This window comes from Mastomys coucha, unplaced genomic scaffold (assembly GCF_008632895.1).
Source record: "Mastomys coucha isolate ucsf_1 unplaced genomic scaffold, UCSF_Mcou_1 pScaffold20, whole genome shotgun sequence".
In the NCBI taxonomy this organism is placed as follows: domain Eukaryota; kingdom Metazoa; phylum Chordata; class Mammalia; order Rodentia; family Muridae; genus Mastomys; species Mastomys coucha.
The window spans coordinates 76404431-76420660 of record NW_022196903.1 but is presented as its reverse complement, the minus strand read 5'-3'; the positions used below and the strand labels follow the sequence as shown (position 1 = coordinate 76420660).

General features: G+C 45.0%; 1 protein-coding gene across 3 annotated transcripts in view; it reads left to right on the top strand.

The window, feature by feature from the left end:
• Window positions 1–897: 897 nt before the first annotated feature.
• Sema4f (ssemaphorin 4F) overlaps window positions 898–16230 on the top strand; it is a 28104-nt gene continuing 12771 nt past the window's right edge. The window contains exons 1-5 of one of the 3 annotated variants that reach the window (XM_031382255.1): window positions 904–1211; window positions 3478–3629; window positions 4630–4689; window positions 4904–5002; window positions 9417–9510. In XM_031382255.1, the coding sequence (XP_031238115.1) occupies window positions 1043–1211; window positions 3478–3629; window positions 4630–4689; window positions 4904–5002; window positions 9417–9510 (574 nt within the window). In that variant the 5' untranslated portion in view covers window positions 904–1042. Of the gene's footprint in view, window positions 1212–3477; window positions 3630–4629; window positions 4690–4903; window positions 5003–9416; window positions 9511–16230 lie in introns of those variants that run through there. The other 2 variants (XM_031382256.1, XM_031382257.1) reach the window with 2 other exon arrangements.

Genomic DNA, 16230 nt, shown 5'->3' with positions numbered 1-16230 from the left:
CCACGTGGGTGCTTGGAACTAAACTCAGAGCCTCTGCCAAGAGCAGCAAGCACTCTTAACTGCTGAGCCATCTCTCCAGCCCGATGTTTCATACTGGGATGGTTAACAATGTCTACTTGACAGAGTCTAGAACCACTCGGAGACAAACCTCTATGAGCTATTGTGAGGGAGTTACTATATGTTGAGGTGTGAAGACCCACCCTGATTATGGATTGCGTCATACTCTGGGCTGAGCTCTCTTCTTCCTATTGCAGATGCAATGTGACCAGACTCCTCACTTTTTTTTTTGCCACCCTGCTTTTCCATCATGGTGGACTATATCTTCCGACTGTGAGCCAAAATAAACCCATCCTTAAGTTGGACCTTAGCAATGAAAAAATAACTAATATACTCATAAATATTATTTGCATTTTAATTTATTTATTGTGTATATGTGTGTTGGGGGCCATTAGTACCATGGCGTGCATGTGGAAGTCAGAGAACATCTGAGAGAGTGGATTCTGTGCTTTCCATGTTGTGGGGTCCCGGGGTGGGACAGTTAAATCCAACTCTGACTTCAAGTTTAGCAGCAGGCCCCTTTACTCACTGAGCCATCTTGCAGGAACAAAAAATAATTCTGAAAAATCTGGTGCCTGCATTCATAGTTACATCTTTCCCCTAGTATTACATATATGGTCCTTGTAGCACAGATATGGATATTTGGGGATTTGGAGTAACTGCTACAAACTCACTGATGACTCCAGGCCTAGGAATGTGTCCATCCTTCTGGGGAAGAAACCCACACCTACACCTGTCCTAGCACCGCCTACACCTGGGTTGGGTTTCTCTTCTTCGTTCCTCCTCCACTCAATTTTGATTGGTTATAGGAAGAAACCGGTCCTCCATTGGTTCCTTTGTGAATGGGAGGAGTCGGGTTCTGTTTCATCTCACCGCTGCAGGCCGAGCTCGGCCGAGGGTACCCGAGAGGGGCCGAGGCCCCGCAGTAGCGGTACTGAGTAGAGGCTGCCGGACGCGCCCCACCCGGCACCAGGCGGAGCCAGAGATGCTGGCCAGGGCCGAGCGGCCCCGCCCGGGCCCCCAGCCGCCTCCGGTCTCTCCCTTCCCGCCGCCGCCGTCGCTGCTGCTACTGCTGCTGCTGCTGGCGATGCTGAGCGCCCCGGTGTACGGCCGCGTCCCCCGCTCGGTGCCCAGAACCTCGCTGCCCATCTCCGGTAAGATGCAGGAACCCTTGTCCTCAGCCCTTTGCACGGTGCCCTGCCCTTGCCAGCAGGTGCCCACACCTACCTGCCCTGCTAGCCCCCGTGGCAGCATCTAGGGCCCCTCTGCACGGTGCACACCCCTCTGGGACCAAAGCTGAGACCTCTACCCTGTGCTTTTCCATCTCATCGCATCCCACTCCACCTTACTCCATCCCACCTATCCTACCCCCAACCTGGCCTCGCACCTCAGCTCCCAAGACACAACCAGGGTGCTCCCGAAGCCCCCCTTTTCAGCAGTCCTTTACCGTGTAGACCTGGATGCTGAGGCCCTGGGAGGGCCTGGGGTTTGTCCAAGGTTGTCCATTTCAGTCCTTTATCCTTGTTACTGCACATACACCCACACCCATCACTTCATTTCCAAGCCCTATCTCCTCCCTCCCTCCCTCCCTCCCTCCCTCCCTCCCTCTCTCTCTCTCTCTCTCAAATGGGTCATCAAGACCCACCTTGATCCCTAGCCCAGAAAGTCTTTTCAGCTTCATTTCATTGTCACCCTTTCAAATGCTCTCCCTCCGCCATTCAGACCTGTATCCCCCAGCCCACCTCTCCTAGGCTGACATCTGTCCTCCACTATCAACTCACTTTAACTTTAATTTCCCAAATGTTCGCTGCTCCCCCTGCCCATTCCCTACTTTGAGTGCTAGAAAATACTTCAATGAGCGGATTCAAAGTTCTTCACACAAAACAAAGGAGAAGACTGGAGAGAGGGCTCCGTCATTAAGAGCACTTGACTGCCTTTCCAGGGGATCCGAGTTCTGTTCCCAGCACCCATGTCAGTGGCTTACAGCCACCTGCAATTCCAGCTCCAAGAGAACAGGATTCTGTGGTTACTTATAGTGCATATATACAGACACTAATATTTGCATATTTATGTGTATATACACACACACACACACACACACACACATATATATATATATGTTTAAAGAAACCTAAAAATTATATATTTAAAAAAAAGAAACCAGGATAGGGCTTAGGTTCCTTATGAAGACATGGAACAAGCCAGGGTGCTAGAAAGCATAAATGGCGTTCAAAGCATAAGTTGCTGATGTGGACATGAGTGTGGCATGGGGCTTGTTTTCTTCTCAATGGGTACAAATGACACCACAACTCACAACTGGGTCACAGTAATTTAAAGCTTATGCTTAGGCCAAATGACATCTACGGCTGCTGAGTTCAGAAGTCACAGCTGAGCCTAGAACCTCTGGAGTTTCAGTTTGTGCTGAACCCATACCCCACAAAGAGAGTTATAGATACCAGTCTTCGCTTATCCAGGGATTCAGAGAGGCCTAGATGGCAAGGCAAAGCAGAGTAGGTAACACAAGTGGCTTGGTTCTCCAGAACCAGAGATTGAGCAAAGGTGAATTCTCACAATGTTGTTGTGAACTTTAAATAGTTAAGTGTTTTGGATGCTGATAATGAGTTGAGTATGAGTCTGGGCAGAATGCAAGGAAGGAAGGAAAGAAGAAAGGAAGGAAGGAAGGAAGGGAGGAAGGAAAGAAGGACGGACTACGTGAACATCTGTGAAATGGTGATGCGTCCACTTGTTACCTCATGCAATTCTCCCAACACCCTGAGAGGAAGAAGAGGCTCTCAGAGTGCACACAGTGGTAAGGGAAGAGTCGTATTTAAATGCAGGCTGGTCTATATCAAAAACACATATCCATCCATTATAGCTTCAGGTTTAATGAGGTAAGGGGAAGTCAAGAGGTAGGGTGAGACAGGAGGTGGACTCCAACTGTGTTAGTAAAATGGTGCCTGCTGTGGTGGTATACACCTTTAACCCCAGCTGTCAGGAAACTGAGGCTTTTGAGTTCAAGACCAGCTTGGGCTACATAATGATAGTCTAGCTCAAAGAAAAAAAAAAAAGAATTCACATCAGGAAAGTACTTCTACTCTCTGTAGGTACTTTAAAGTGCAGATCACATTGCTATGAGTAGAAATGACAGATTTAATATTTGTTCAATTTTTTATAGTGCTCTTTTTATAGAAAAAGCATGCCTGACTGGGTCGTGTGCTAACGATTCTAGCCTCCTCAGTTATCTTTGACTGGGAACAGGAAGATGGTTTGCTTGTGGAGGTTCTGTTTTCCTCCCCTTGTTGGCAACCAAATAAATAGTCCTTGAAGGACAACAAACACCACCTCATTTAGGGACCTGGTGTTTCTGACAAGATGGTCAATCTGACAAGATTCTCCCCTCCCCTCTTCTCTTCCTGACAGAGGCTGACTCCTATCTCACCCGGTTTGCGGCCCCTCATACTTACAATTACTCTGCTCTCCTTGTGGATCCTGCTTCTCATACACTTTACGTCGGTGCGCGGGACAGCATCTTCGCTTTAACCCTGCCCTTCTCTGGGGAAAAACCCCGAAGGGTGAGAGATGACAGTGGGGTAACCCAGAGCCAGTAGCATTGGAACAGAAGGAGAGAGAGAGAGAGAGAGAGAGAGAGAGAGAGAGAGAGAGAGAGAGAGAGAATGCAGAGCGGGGTGAGTTACTTGGGGGTGGTGGGTGGTGGGTGGCGGGAAGGGTGTCTGTGAGTGTCTGTGGTGGGTATTGGTAAGACCATCACTGTACAGAACAGAGGATAGGGCAGAGGATTCCCTCACAGGGTGTAAAACACCCTTGTCTGCCAGTAAGGGAGGAGATAATGGAAAGGAGGTTTTCTTATGTGTGTCAGCTGTGAGGGGGAGACATGGTGATGCTCCTCTGAGGGAGGCATAAAGATGGGGAAAGGGTCCAGTGGCATGTTTCAAGGGCAATGGGCAATGGGCAGTGGTATCTCTAGCATGGTGGCTTTTCCAGAGAGTTTGCAAGCTGATTTCAGCATGTATTAGTAAGAACTGTAGTACATTGGGACACAGTGCACAGAAACATAAGTGTGTCCTGATGGAAACTCGGAACAGCATTGTCAGTCATAACTTCTGATATATTCTATTTCCTTAAATGTGGTTTGGGGTTGGGCGTCCGCTCAGTGGGTACCGTGCTTGCTTGGCACGGACAAATCCCGGCATTTGCTCTCCAACACCACATATTCTGGTCTAGAGGTGTATGTCTGTGACCCCAGAACTGAGGAGGGGGGACAAGATGATCAGAAGTTCAAGGTCATCCTCAGCCCTATAAAGAATCTGAGGACAACCTGGGCTGCCTGAGACCCTGTTTCAAAGATAAAAATGTGGTTTTTGATCTCACAGTTGGTTTTGTTACTCATTAGTGGGTCAGGGACCTCACAGGTGGAAAGGAAGTGCAGAGAGTAAGGAATCTTAGAAGTTTCTAGATTGTTGAACCTTGCAGAACTGTCTCTTTTCCCCTGGCCTCAGTGTGCAGGAGGACGGGGGAGGGAACCTGGGGAAATGAGTTCTTCTTCTTTCTCAGATCGACTGGATGGTGCCTGAGACTCACAGACAGAACTGTAGGAAGAAAGGCAAGAAAGAGGTAGGTGGAAGCCCACACCCTGTCTCGAGTGTGTGTGGAGACCTTGGCTCAGCCCCCAGCAGTGCTCCTATCCCAAGGGGTCCAGGCAAAGACTCTAACACCATCGCCCATACACCCCCGTACCACAGCTGCCTCTAACTATCTATACTCAACCCTGTCCTTCCCCATACCCACTGCTTCTGATTCTAACCCTCTCTAACCCCCCCCCCCCCAGGACGAATGTCACAATTTTATCCAGATTCTCGCCATTGCCAATGCCTCTCACCTCCTCACGTGTGGCACCTTCGCTTTTGATCCGAAGTGCGGGTTTATTGTGAGTGACAGGGGCAGAGGGAGAGGGAGCCTGCGGCAGTGTGAGTTACTTGGGGGTGGTGGGTAGGAGGCTGGGAAGGGAATTTTGGGGGTGACCATGTTGGGCATGGTTAAGACAACCACTATGTAGCATAAGTAGTGGGGGGTAAAGGGTGCCTTCGCAGGGTAGAGCCTTTGTCTGCCTTCAGAGGAGGGCAATTGGAGTGGGGAAGGGTAGATTATGCTAAGTGTAACAAGATGAAGTGAGGCAGTGAGTGGGGTTAGGGTTACTGGTTGGCTTGAGAACTGGACAAATGCAAGAGCTGCTTCAGAAGCCAGACATGCATGTTTCTTTGTTCAGTAGGTGCTTCGGCCCAGCTCTGGAGCCTGTTTCTTCTTCAGAACAGCCCAGGCTCTCTTCTTCCATAGCATGCCTCATCATTTCTGGGATCCTCTGCCAACCCCATTCTCTTCAGGGTGTGACTCTCATGACTTCTGAGGTCACCACTCTGTAATGTGGTACCAGCTGGCTCTGTGCTCTGAATCTTTGGGGTGAGCCACCCTGTCAACCACATATTCTTCTAGACCTTGTTTATTGGTAAAAGCCTGTGGGATCTCCCACCCTCAAACCCAGGCAGTCTTGGCATGAATGTAATGTCTAGTCTAGTCACAACTACATGTTTGGAACTTTGACCTTTCTCTGTTAATTGTACAGTGGTCACCACTGGTCTTCTGGCAGCAGATGTGTGCCTGATTTCTTGGGTGAGTCAGAAAGGCCACATGTCCTTTGCACACAACAGTGTCCACCATGTTTCTTTCTTGGCTTTGATCCTGAACTACAGATATTGGCTAGATCATTCTGCAGTCTGCACTAACTCAGTGTTCCACTTGGGCCTCCAAAGTACACATCTCCCAAACCCTCTCTTCTTCAGCATCCTCCTGTTTCTGGTTTAGGATGGATCCAGGCAGCCCCCATGGCTTTCCTTAGGTTTAGTTGGGCTCGTGGCATTCTTTCCACATGCTTTTCATAAAAGTCTGGATAAGTGTATTAGTTCTGGGTAGTATTTGAAAACTTCTGAATCCTATCAGCCTAAACCACCCGTACTGGTGGTTTAGCTCTTTATAGTTACCACCAAGTCCACAAGATAGCAGGGCTGTTTTTCCTAGTCTAGCATGCTATGACCATCCCAGCTCATCTTCTTGGACTTTTCCTTTCTTCCTTGGATCTCTGAGTTGGGACCCTAGTAGGTCCTAGCCAGAGTGCCAAGATGGAATACATTCTGGGAATGCCTGTGGTGCTTGGTGTGTCTTGGGCTCCTATCTATTCTTGAGAGATTTCAGTAATGAAGGGTGAAGCCAGGGTTCTGTTCTCACCAGTTCAGCATTTTCTTTAAAGCCTTCTATCTAACAGACTCATGAACCGAGGGGCCGCTCTCTGGAGGGAGAAGATTAGCTCTAATAGCCTGCCAAGATCCATCGTGAGCCCGCTCTGTAGACTATTTGAATGCCTTCTTCTGCTTTTACTCTCTTACTCTGCTTGATTGTGTTCCTGCTTTCCATTAGTGCTGACGCTCCCTGAGTAGTGGGGCTGAGGCTGTGGATAACTATTCCTTGACATCTTTGATCTAGACACAACTCACTCATTGATGACTGTGGAGAAATGAAGGCCCTTATGAAGCCCTGGAGCTAACGGTTTCAGCAAGAGTGCTGTCTTTCAGTGCCAGCCTCCATCCCACATGACTTGTTGAGGGAAAAATACTAGGCTTCAATAATGACCACCAGAAGAACAATGTCCACTCACTCTGTTGCAGGCTTAGGTACCTTATATTCACAATTAAGTTTAATTTTATCATGGCATTCAGGTATAATTTATTTCTATTTTATATGCAAGAAAACTGATATTCAGAGAAATTAGATACTATGGCTAAGATTATGTAGCTAGAAGAGACAGAGCCAGCATTTGAACCTGGATTGGTCTAGATATGTTCTATAACCCTGTCTGTGCGGCCAGCCTGCAACCTAAGGGACTTCATCTGACTTCAGTTTCTTGTGGCATTTGACATGGTTCATTCATCTTGGAAAATCCTGTTGTTGTTGTTTTCCTACCTGGGAGAGGGCCTTTATTTGCCTTCTATTTATTTTTCTTTGGCAAGGCCAAAGGACCAACTCCAACTTCACTACTCAGGAGAGCCTTCCTATCCAGCCCCAGATTTCAGCTCTAGGGACTTGCCTGCACCACAGCTGATAGTGAGACTGTCTGCTGACATGGTAATGTAATGAAGAATCTCTGAATACAGATAGAAAAATCCAGTGAGACCATCTTCCATTTTCATACCTTAGTTCAAGGTCATTTTAATAATCAGAACCTATTTGATATCAGAACCTGTTTGATAATCAGAGGATAATCTAAACCTATTTGTTAATGGGTGGCTCACTTTCTCAAATGTTAAAAGGTTAAATGGTATGGTTTTGACACTGGGGAAACTGGGAGGGAGCTAGTCTTGACATATTGAATTTTAAGAAGCTGGCAGGTAAGTATTGTGAGAAAGCCCAGGAGTCAATGGAATATGGACTCGGATTTGGAGGACATCAGTCTCAGGGAGTTGGGCCACTGGTTTGCATAGAAAGACTGGGAATACAAGAATGAATGGGATGTTTGAATGATATGTTAGAAAAACTATAGATAGATCCTAAGGATAAACATGGTGGAGCTAGCAAAAGAAGGAGCTAGAGAAACAAATATCAAATAGGAGGAAGGACTCTAGGAAGATAGAGTTTTAAGAACCAAGGAATGGGATATTTCAAGGAAATGAATTGAAAGTGCCAATTGCTACATAGAGATTGAAGTGGATAGGGATCAGGAAAAGGCCCATCTTTTTGGTCTTTGGTGAAATGGAAAGGAACAGTTTTAGGCACAGAGATGAGAAAACAGTTTGGTTTCCAGAATAATAGGTACTTTGGACAGAACAAAGATCATATTAAGAAATAGTAGAAAATAAGTAGGTTGGGTTAGAGTTTGTACTCCATGGGCAATGGTAGGCTGCATGTGTGCGTGCATGTGTGTGCGTGTGTGTGTGTGTGTGTGTGTGTGTGTGTGTGTGTGTGTGTGCGCGCGCGCGCGCGCGCACATGTGAGCATGTGTGAGTCTGGAAGTTGACGTGAGGTAAGTGAGGCAGTAAACTGGGGGAGGAGCTCTTCAGTGTAGGGCAGGGAGTAACTCAGGTGAGAGAGAAGTGCAGCCACAGTAGGTGCGAACTGAACTTCAAGGTTGCCTGAGCATCTTGGTAGTCAAAGCCACCATCCTTTCTTCTTCTCAGGCAAGGATGGTCTCTCTTTCATGCACATGGAGGAGGATTGTCTTTCTTTGGGGGTCTTTCGTTCTAAAATGCTCTTTTGATCCAATCTCTTCCTTTGGAGAAGCCATCAGATTACCCCTCATCTTCACAGGCCTTCTTTAAGAATTGTCTAAGTGAATCAAACCTTGTTTGCCATCTGCCACAAAGAGAGGAGTGATGGGCATAGTCCAGTGACAGCATTAAGCTCAGGGGACACATCTTTACTTCCCACCCCTGAGTGCCATCAGATCAAGGAAGCTGGACCCACAGTGGATGTCTATTGAGTTTGTGAGCTAGAGGCAGCATGCCTGGCATGTCTGTATCATAAATCTGATTTGAAACTAACTCCAGTAATGTTCTTTTGAGTCATAGCATGAAAGCATCCTTCATTTCCACTTTTAGATGTTGTCTTGAAACTCTCTTAGTGCTGTATGCTAAAGTCCCTTGTGACTGACCCTGGTGGAGCTCTTATGTCTCTCCCCTCCCACCCCTCTGGAGATCCCTGGGAGAGGAAGAAAAAGCTACTTAGCTCTCAAACCCTAAGATCAAGACCTAAGACTTAGGTCCTTCTTCACTGATTTCAGTTTCCTTCTCTGCTTGGATGTGGAACCCTGGCCCTCCCCTCTGTCCTTGGGTGGGAACTTAGGGAGAATGATTCTCTGTTCTCTTCAAGCCCCTGGGCTTCATCTGGTCCCCCATAGACTTACTGCTTTCTTTGCCCTTCTTCAGAGTGCCGGCCCTCAAAAGGGTATCTACTTCCTTCCATCTCTTTGGCTGTAGCACATCTTCTAGGCAGTTACAAACTCCAGAATTTGAGAGGAAAGGTCTATGTGCAGCATCATGGTATTTTCTAGGACTATTCTAGGTTTGTTTTCATGGGGAAGTGTGGGGGACAGATCTGGGGGCAAAGAGGAATAAAGCAGAGAAAGAAATGAGTGGGTGGAGGAGGCAGGAGTAAGGTAGCCGAGTACAGAGATGGGAGTGGGTGAGTGGGGTATGGAGGGAGTTGGGCTTTTCCTTCCTTTGATCTTATGTTTAATTCTCACCACAAACCTTCTCCACAAACCCTAAACCTCCTGCCCCTCCCCTTCTGGTCTGTAGGATGTGTCCAGTTTCCAGCAGGTTGAAAGACTTGAGAGTGGCCGGGGGAAATGTCCTTTTGAGCCAGCTCAGCGGTCAGCAGCTGTAATGGCTGGTGAGTGGGGAGAGCCAAGAGTCAGTGATTCTTGCTCTAATGACCTCCTTCTCCACCCCTGCTGCTTGAATTTCTGTGTCTCTTCTTCCTTTGGGATGTCTACTGCACTCATGTCTCCTTTCAGCCTTTCCTGATGTCCCCAAGTGACTGTGACTACCAACATGTCTCCATAGGATGATATTTTTCCCTGGCTCCTCTCTAGAGACTATATAGCCTCTGCACCTCTAGTGTGTTTTCTGCTTCTGTGGACCCCGTTTCCTTCTCTTACGGCACCCAAGAGGGATTGACTACAGCATATATTGTAATACATTTGGGGAGAGCATTTTAAAAAGAACATAATGTAGACTAGCTCAGTCCAGATGACCTTTCTGTGATAACTGAGATGGTTGAGAGCTTTGCCTGATTTGGTAGTCACTTGCTGCCTTGGCTGTTAAGCCCTTGAAATCTGATGACTGCAGGGAGGGAATGAGGGAATTTTAAATTAAGTTGAATTTAATTTAGGGAAAGTGGCCCCATTCTTCCTATAGCTATCACTTAATACCTTTCTAGAATATCTCTCCTTAGAAAACCACTGCCAGTATTTTAGGCTATTCCTTTCTAGCCTCTGAGATGTGTGCACACACCCATATACACTTGAGCACACTTTGTTGACCCTTTCTTAGTTCTTCAGAGGAATGGCTGTTTTTCAATTTTTTTCGTTACCTCCTTTGAAGGAGTCACCTGTTGTTGCTCCAGATGGGCCCCGCCCAAACTTCTTTTGGAGATTGATGAATTTATTGGCACAGGGAACAGATTTTTTTCTGTACTACATAACCCATATTTTAGAAGAGGGCACCTCACAGAGACTCTCCAAATTCAAAGAAAAGCCAGCTGTCTCCTCATGACAGTGCAGAAGAGGCAGGAACAGAATAGAAACCTTATGTGTACATTTTAACATTAAAAGTATTTAATTTCTGACATAAATATAAATTTGAACTTTGTTGTGTAACTTTACTTTAGAGAACTTTCTATATGATCTTCAAATACTTTTTGTTGTTATTTTGAGACAAAGTCACGTGTAGTCCAGGCTAGAGCCATACTCTGTAGCCAAAGATGAGCCTGAACTCTAGCTACTCCTGCCTCCACTTCAAAGGCTGGAATGATAGGTTTGCATCTGCATTATGCAATGCTGGTGAGGAAACCCAGGCTCTGTGTGTGCTAGGCAAACCCTCTGCTACTGAGCTTCCATCCTTAGCTCTAAAAATACTTTGTGAAGACATTTTTTAAAAAATTCTATTAGATCTACCTCTATCTGTCTGTCTGTCTGTCTGTCTATCTATCTATCTATCTATCTATCTATCTATCTATCTATCTATCTTTGGTTCTTTGAGACAGGGTCTTGCTAAGTAGCTTTGGCTGTCCTGGAACTCACTCTGTAGACAAGGCTGACCTTGAACTCGAAGAGATTTGCCTGCCTTCCTCTGCCTTCCAAGTGCTGGGATTAAAGGTGTGCACCACTATAACCAGCTGAGAAGACAGTTTTAAAAGGCATTATGCTGTTCATCTTCTGAGCATACTATAAGTTAATCAAATAATTCCAAATTGTTGTTATTTTATGTTTCCTTCAAAGTTTTTAGTATTATCCATATTGCTGCAGTGAACTTGTATGTGTATGATCTTTGTCCTCAGTTTTGATCATCCTCTCGGGATTCCTAGAAATGGATTACCACATTGATCCTCCTGCCTCTTCCTTCTTCAGCAAATCCTACCAGTGTGTGCCACCACAACCTGCAGATTGCCACATCGAAGGGTGTGATATTTTATGGCTCATTATCAAAAGCTAATGGCATCTTTAGATGGGGTGTACCAATTCACACCCTAAGCCACCAGTGTATGAGGGTATTTTTTTTCTCACATTAAATTTGCCATTAAGATATTGTTGCCATTTAAGAAAACCTGTGCTAATCTAGGCTAAAAGTGGCATTTTGCTTTAATGTGTGTGCCTTTGAATGCTAGTGAAGTTGCACTTTCTCCCATGTTGTAGTACTTATTTTTGTTTCTTCTTGGGTAGCTTCTCAGTTCAGATGGGGTGTTAGTATTCCAAGCCATTCAACTTTTCTTCTATGGAGTGTGTGTGTGTTTGTTTTATTTTATGTGTATGAATGATTTGTTTACACGTATGTCAGTTCAACATGTGCATGCCTGGTGACCTTCAGAGGTCAGAAGAGGCATCAGATCCCCTGGAACTGGACTTATGGATGGTTGTGGGCCACCTGTGATGTATGTGCTTAGAACTGAACCTGGGTCTTAAAGAACAGCAAGTGTGCTGGGCAGTGGTGGTGCATGCCTTTAATCCCAGCACTTGGGAGGCAGAGGCAGGTAGATTTCTGAGTTCGAGGCCAGCCTGGTCTACAGAGTGAGTTCCAGGACAGCCAGGGCTACACAGAGAAACACTGTCTTGAAAAAACAAAAACAAAAACAAAAAAACAAACAACAAAAAAAGAACAGCAAGTGCTCTTAACTATTGAACCATCTTTCCAGCCTGATTTAAGTTTTTTTTTTTTTTTTTTTTTTTTTTTTTTTTTTTTTTTTTTTTTTTTTTTTTTTTTTTTTTTTTTTTTTTTTTTTTTTTTTTTTTTTTTTTTTTTTTTTTTGAGACAGGACCTCTCTGTGTAGTCCTAATTGTCCTGGAATTTATCTTGTAGACCAGGCTGGTCTTATACTCACAGAGCTCCACCTGCCTCTGCCCCACTAAGCTGTGACTAAAGGTTTGTATTTTCATACCGGCTTTTGATTTATACCTTTTTAAAGTTCAGCCTTTCTTTTTAAAGGTCAGATAGCCATTTTTCCCTTTAAAAAGTTCTCTCTGATTTGGTTCTTTGAATGTTTGAAACTTATTTTATGAATGGTATGAGCAGGGCTCAAAGTTTGTCTTTCCTAGCTAATGCAGGATGTATTCTCATGGATTGAGCTGACACTTGTTGCCAAAGTTATCATAAAATACAGTTTTCTTACATTTTGGACACGTTACAGAAGTTTTATTACTTATTAATTAATTGTTTTAATGTTATTTTTTTTTTTTTAGAGAGAAGGGGGGTTTCTCTGTATAGCTCTAGCTGTCCTGGAATTCACTTTGTAGACCAGGCTGACCTTGAACTCACAGAAATCCATCTGCCTCTGCCTCTAGAATGTTGAGATTGGAGGCATGCACCACCACGTCCAGCTTGGATAATATTTTGTACAAACCAAAAATTGACACTTGGGCTGCAAAAGTGAGTTTTGTCCTTGTGGATGACTTTCTTCTTGAATCACCCTTCAGTCATGCAGTTGATGACTTTCTGTTTGGAAGCAAGCAGAAAGCCGAGTAACGACAGTATTCAGCTGCCATGATCATCATCTTCCACTGTTGGACCTAGGAGACCTGGTTTGTACAAGCTCAGGTTTGAATAAAACAACTCGGTCAATATTTTTCTTGGCTTTTTACCAACAGTTTTGGCAAAACTCTGAATTGGCCACTGGGGTCATTAAGAAGGATTTCTGAATTGTACCTGTTGTAAACACTGCTACATTTTGCAGAAATGTCTGTCAACACAAATGACTTCCCAGTTGTTGGAATGTGAGGTTGTTATTAGCATGTTTTTTTTTTTTTCCCCTAAGCAATACTCTTTAAGGATGTGTGAGTCTCTGGATAACTTATCTGTTCTGTGAAGAAGAAAATTCATATTAAGACCTGGTTTAAGGAGAGAAACGCTCTTTTACGTTTATTTTATTGGTTATATTTATTATTATTATTATTAATGGAAAAATCTCCTCCAGTGTCCAATTTGATTTGTAATTTTTTCCTTTTCTTTCTTCTTTCTTTTTCTTTTTCTTTCTTCTTTGTTTTTAAAGACATGGTCTCTCCATGTTCATTGGCTGACATGGAACTGGCTAAGTAGATTAGACTGGCCTTAAACTTGTAGAAACCTGCCTGTCTCTGCCTCCCGAGTGCTGAGATTAAATATGTACACCACCCCGGCCCTGATTTGTGTTTGAGTGGTGTTTCTCCTGGTGAGGTAACACAGCTGTCCTTGTGTTTTCTGGTACTTGTATTTCTTTTGGGATAAACCTAAATCTAGGGTTTATTACTGTTGGTGTTAATAGTGTTTGAGACAGGTCTCTCTGTGGCCCAGGCTGGCTTTGACCCTCTGCTAATAGTCTTGCCTCAGCCTCCCGAGTGCTGGGATAGCAGACAAAAGCATCTATGTCTAGCTGTAAGTACAATTTGAAATATGACATTTATCTGTACAGTAGTCAGATAAAATTAGCGAAATCATCTTAGTATCTTTATTTGTGATATTTATACTCGGGAAAATGTGAATATTTTGGCAATCGATTCTTATTAGCCTGAAATCATTGGTGATTCCTTGGCAGTCTCCTTGCCTTCTGCTTGTTCTTTGAAGGTTGGCCTCCACCCAAAAGCCTCTTCTCATCTTAACCAGCCCTGTGGTTAAGGTCTTTCTTTCTCCACCACATTCTGATGGCTCCTGGTTCTTTACTGCCTCCCAGACCTAACCTGGATGGAGAACACACATCCCGCTGCTTTTCAGACAGCTGTGCTTGAATGTCCCACAAGGATCTCAAACAACAAAAGCTCCATTATCTTCCTCCGAGTCCCGCAAGCCTGCTCCTTGCCCAGCCTCTCTCTGGGTTCAGAGTCCTGTTCTTATTTCCCAGGCATCCACACCAGAGCCAGCAGCCCATTGTCGTTGGTCTTCCCACCACATCTCGTAATAAATCAGGTTTTTCTGATGATGAGCCGCAGCTTTTGTTGTTTCTTCTTTTGGAACCCTTCCAGTACCTTTTCCTCTGGATTTCAGAACTGTTGTTCTATTTGGCGGCAATGCTTCCGCCAAGGTGCCCTGCAAGTGTTCAGTTGTGCAGCTGCCGCCAACATCTTAGGTCAAACCCGACCTCTGAAACTCACATCTGCCCCTGGATGTCCAAGTATACGCTGAAACATGACAGTCATAGGATCCTATATGGCCAATAGAGAGCATAAGGGGCAAACGTGTTCTCTCTCATGACTTACTAATAGACTGATGAGAAAAAAAATAACCTGATCCTCTAATCCTTAGATAAGGAAATGGAAAACGTGATGGGATTGAAGCAGAAAGACCAAGAGCGGCTGGGTGTAGTGGCACTGGGGAGGAGGAAGAGTTGGGAGGTCAGGAGTTCAAAGCCATTCTCAGCCAGATAGTGAGTGCTAGGCCATACTGGGCTTCACGAGACCTTGTCAAAAAAGGAACAGAAATGAAGGAAGGAAGGAAGGAAGGAAGGGAGGGAAGGAGGGAGGGAGGGAGGGAGGGAGGGAGGGAGGGAGGAAGGGAGGAAGAAGCGAGCCTGATCATAAGAAGGGAAACTAGAGCATATTAATGATCTTCTTTTTAAAACCAGACAATCCCAATTGTTAATTTTCTTTAACACTGAGCATTTTGAGAGACTGAGGCAGGAAGATCTGGAGTTCAAGGCTGTTCTAGGCTACAAAGTGAGATTGTTGGTTTTTGTTGTTGATATCGTTTTGTTGTTAAAATTCTTTTGGATATATTTTATGTGTCTGGCCTGCATGTATGTCTATGTACCACATGCACCCGTGGTGCTTGCAGAGGCCAGAAGATGGCACTGTGTCTCCTGAAGCTGGAATCAAGGATGGTGGTGGACTACCATGTGGGCTCTGGCAATCAAACCAGGTCTTTTGCAAGATCAGCAAGTGCTCTTAACCACTGAGCCATCTCTCCAGCCACTCAAATGGAAAATTGAGACTCCAGGAGTATAATAGGTATTTGCTGCTGGTGCACAAGTCTGTTAATTTTAGATGGCTAACACTTCTGGGACCTGTGTCCACAGGTCATCTAGGCAAGTGGGGGTCAGGTTCACAGACAATTGTGGGTGCTTTTTTCTACCTTTTATGGCTTTCAATCTCTTTTTTAAATTATTTTTTCTATTTCTGAGGTGAAAATATGTTGATTTTTGAGTTATAAAAGTAAAAGATGTTAACCACCACAACAACAAAAAAAATCAACGACTATAAAAGTATAAAGAAAAAAACTAGCCAGGTATGGAGATATATATTCCTCTAATCTAGAGTGTTTGGAAGATGGGGGTCATCAAGGGAAGGAAGGGAAGTCAAGGTCATCCTTCCCTTCAGGGGAAGTTTGAGGCTAGTTTGAGTTACATGAAATGCTGTCTCAACATTCTCTGTTCTCACTGAGCTCTATGTCACACTGTGGTCCTCACACTGTGGTCCTCACACTGTGGTCCTCACACTGTGGTCCTCACACTGTGGTCCTCACACTGTGGTCCTCACACCGTGGTCCTCACACCGTGGTCATCACACCGTGGTCATCACACTGTAGTCATCACACCGTGGTCATCACACTGTAGTCATCACACTGTGGTCCTCACACTGTGGTCCTCACACCGTGGTCCTCACACCGTGGTCCTCACACCGTGGTCATCACACTGTGGTCCTCACACTGTAGTCATCACACTGTGGTCCTCACACTGTGGTCCTCACACTGTGGTCATCTTATTGCTCTCTTTTGAAGGATTTTTCATTTTTCTTGTTTGTTTTGGTGCTGAGGCTGGACTCCAGAGTTTGTGCAAGAGCTTTACTGCTGAGTTCCACCCCAGCCCTCAGGCTGTTTTGCTTTGGTTTTGTTGTTGTTGTTGTTGTTTGTTTTGTTTTGTTTTGTTTTTGCT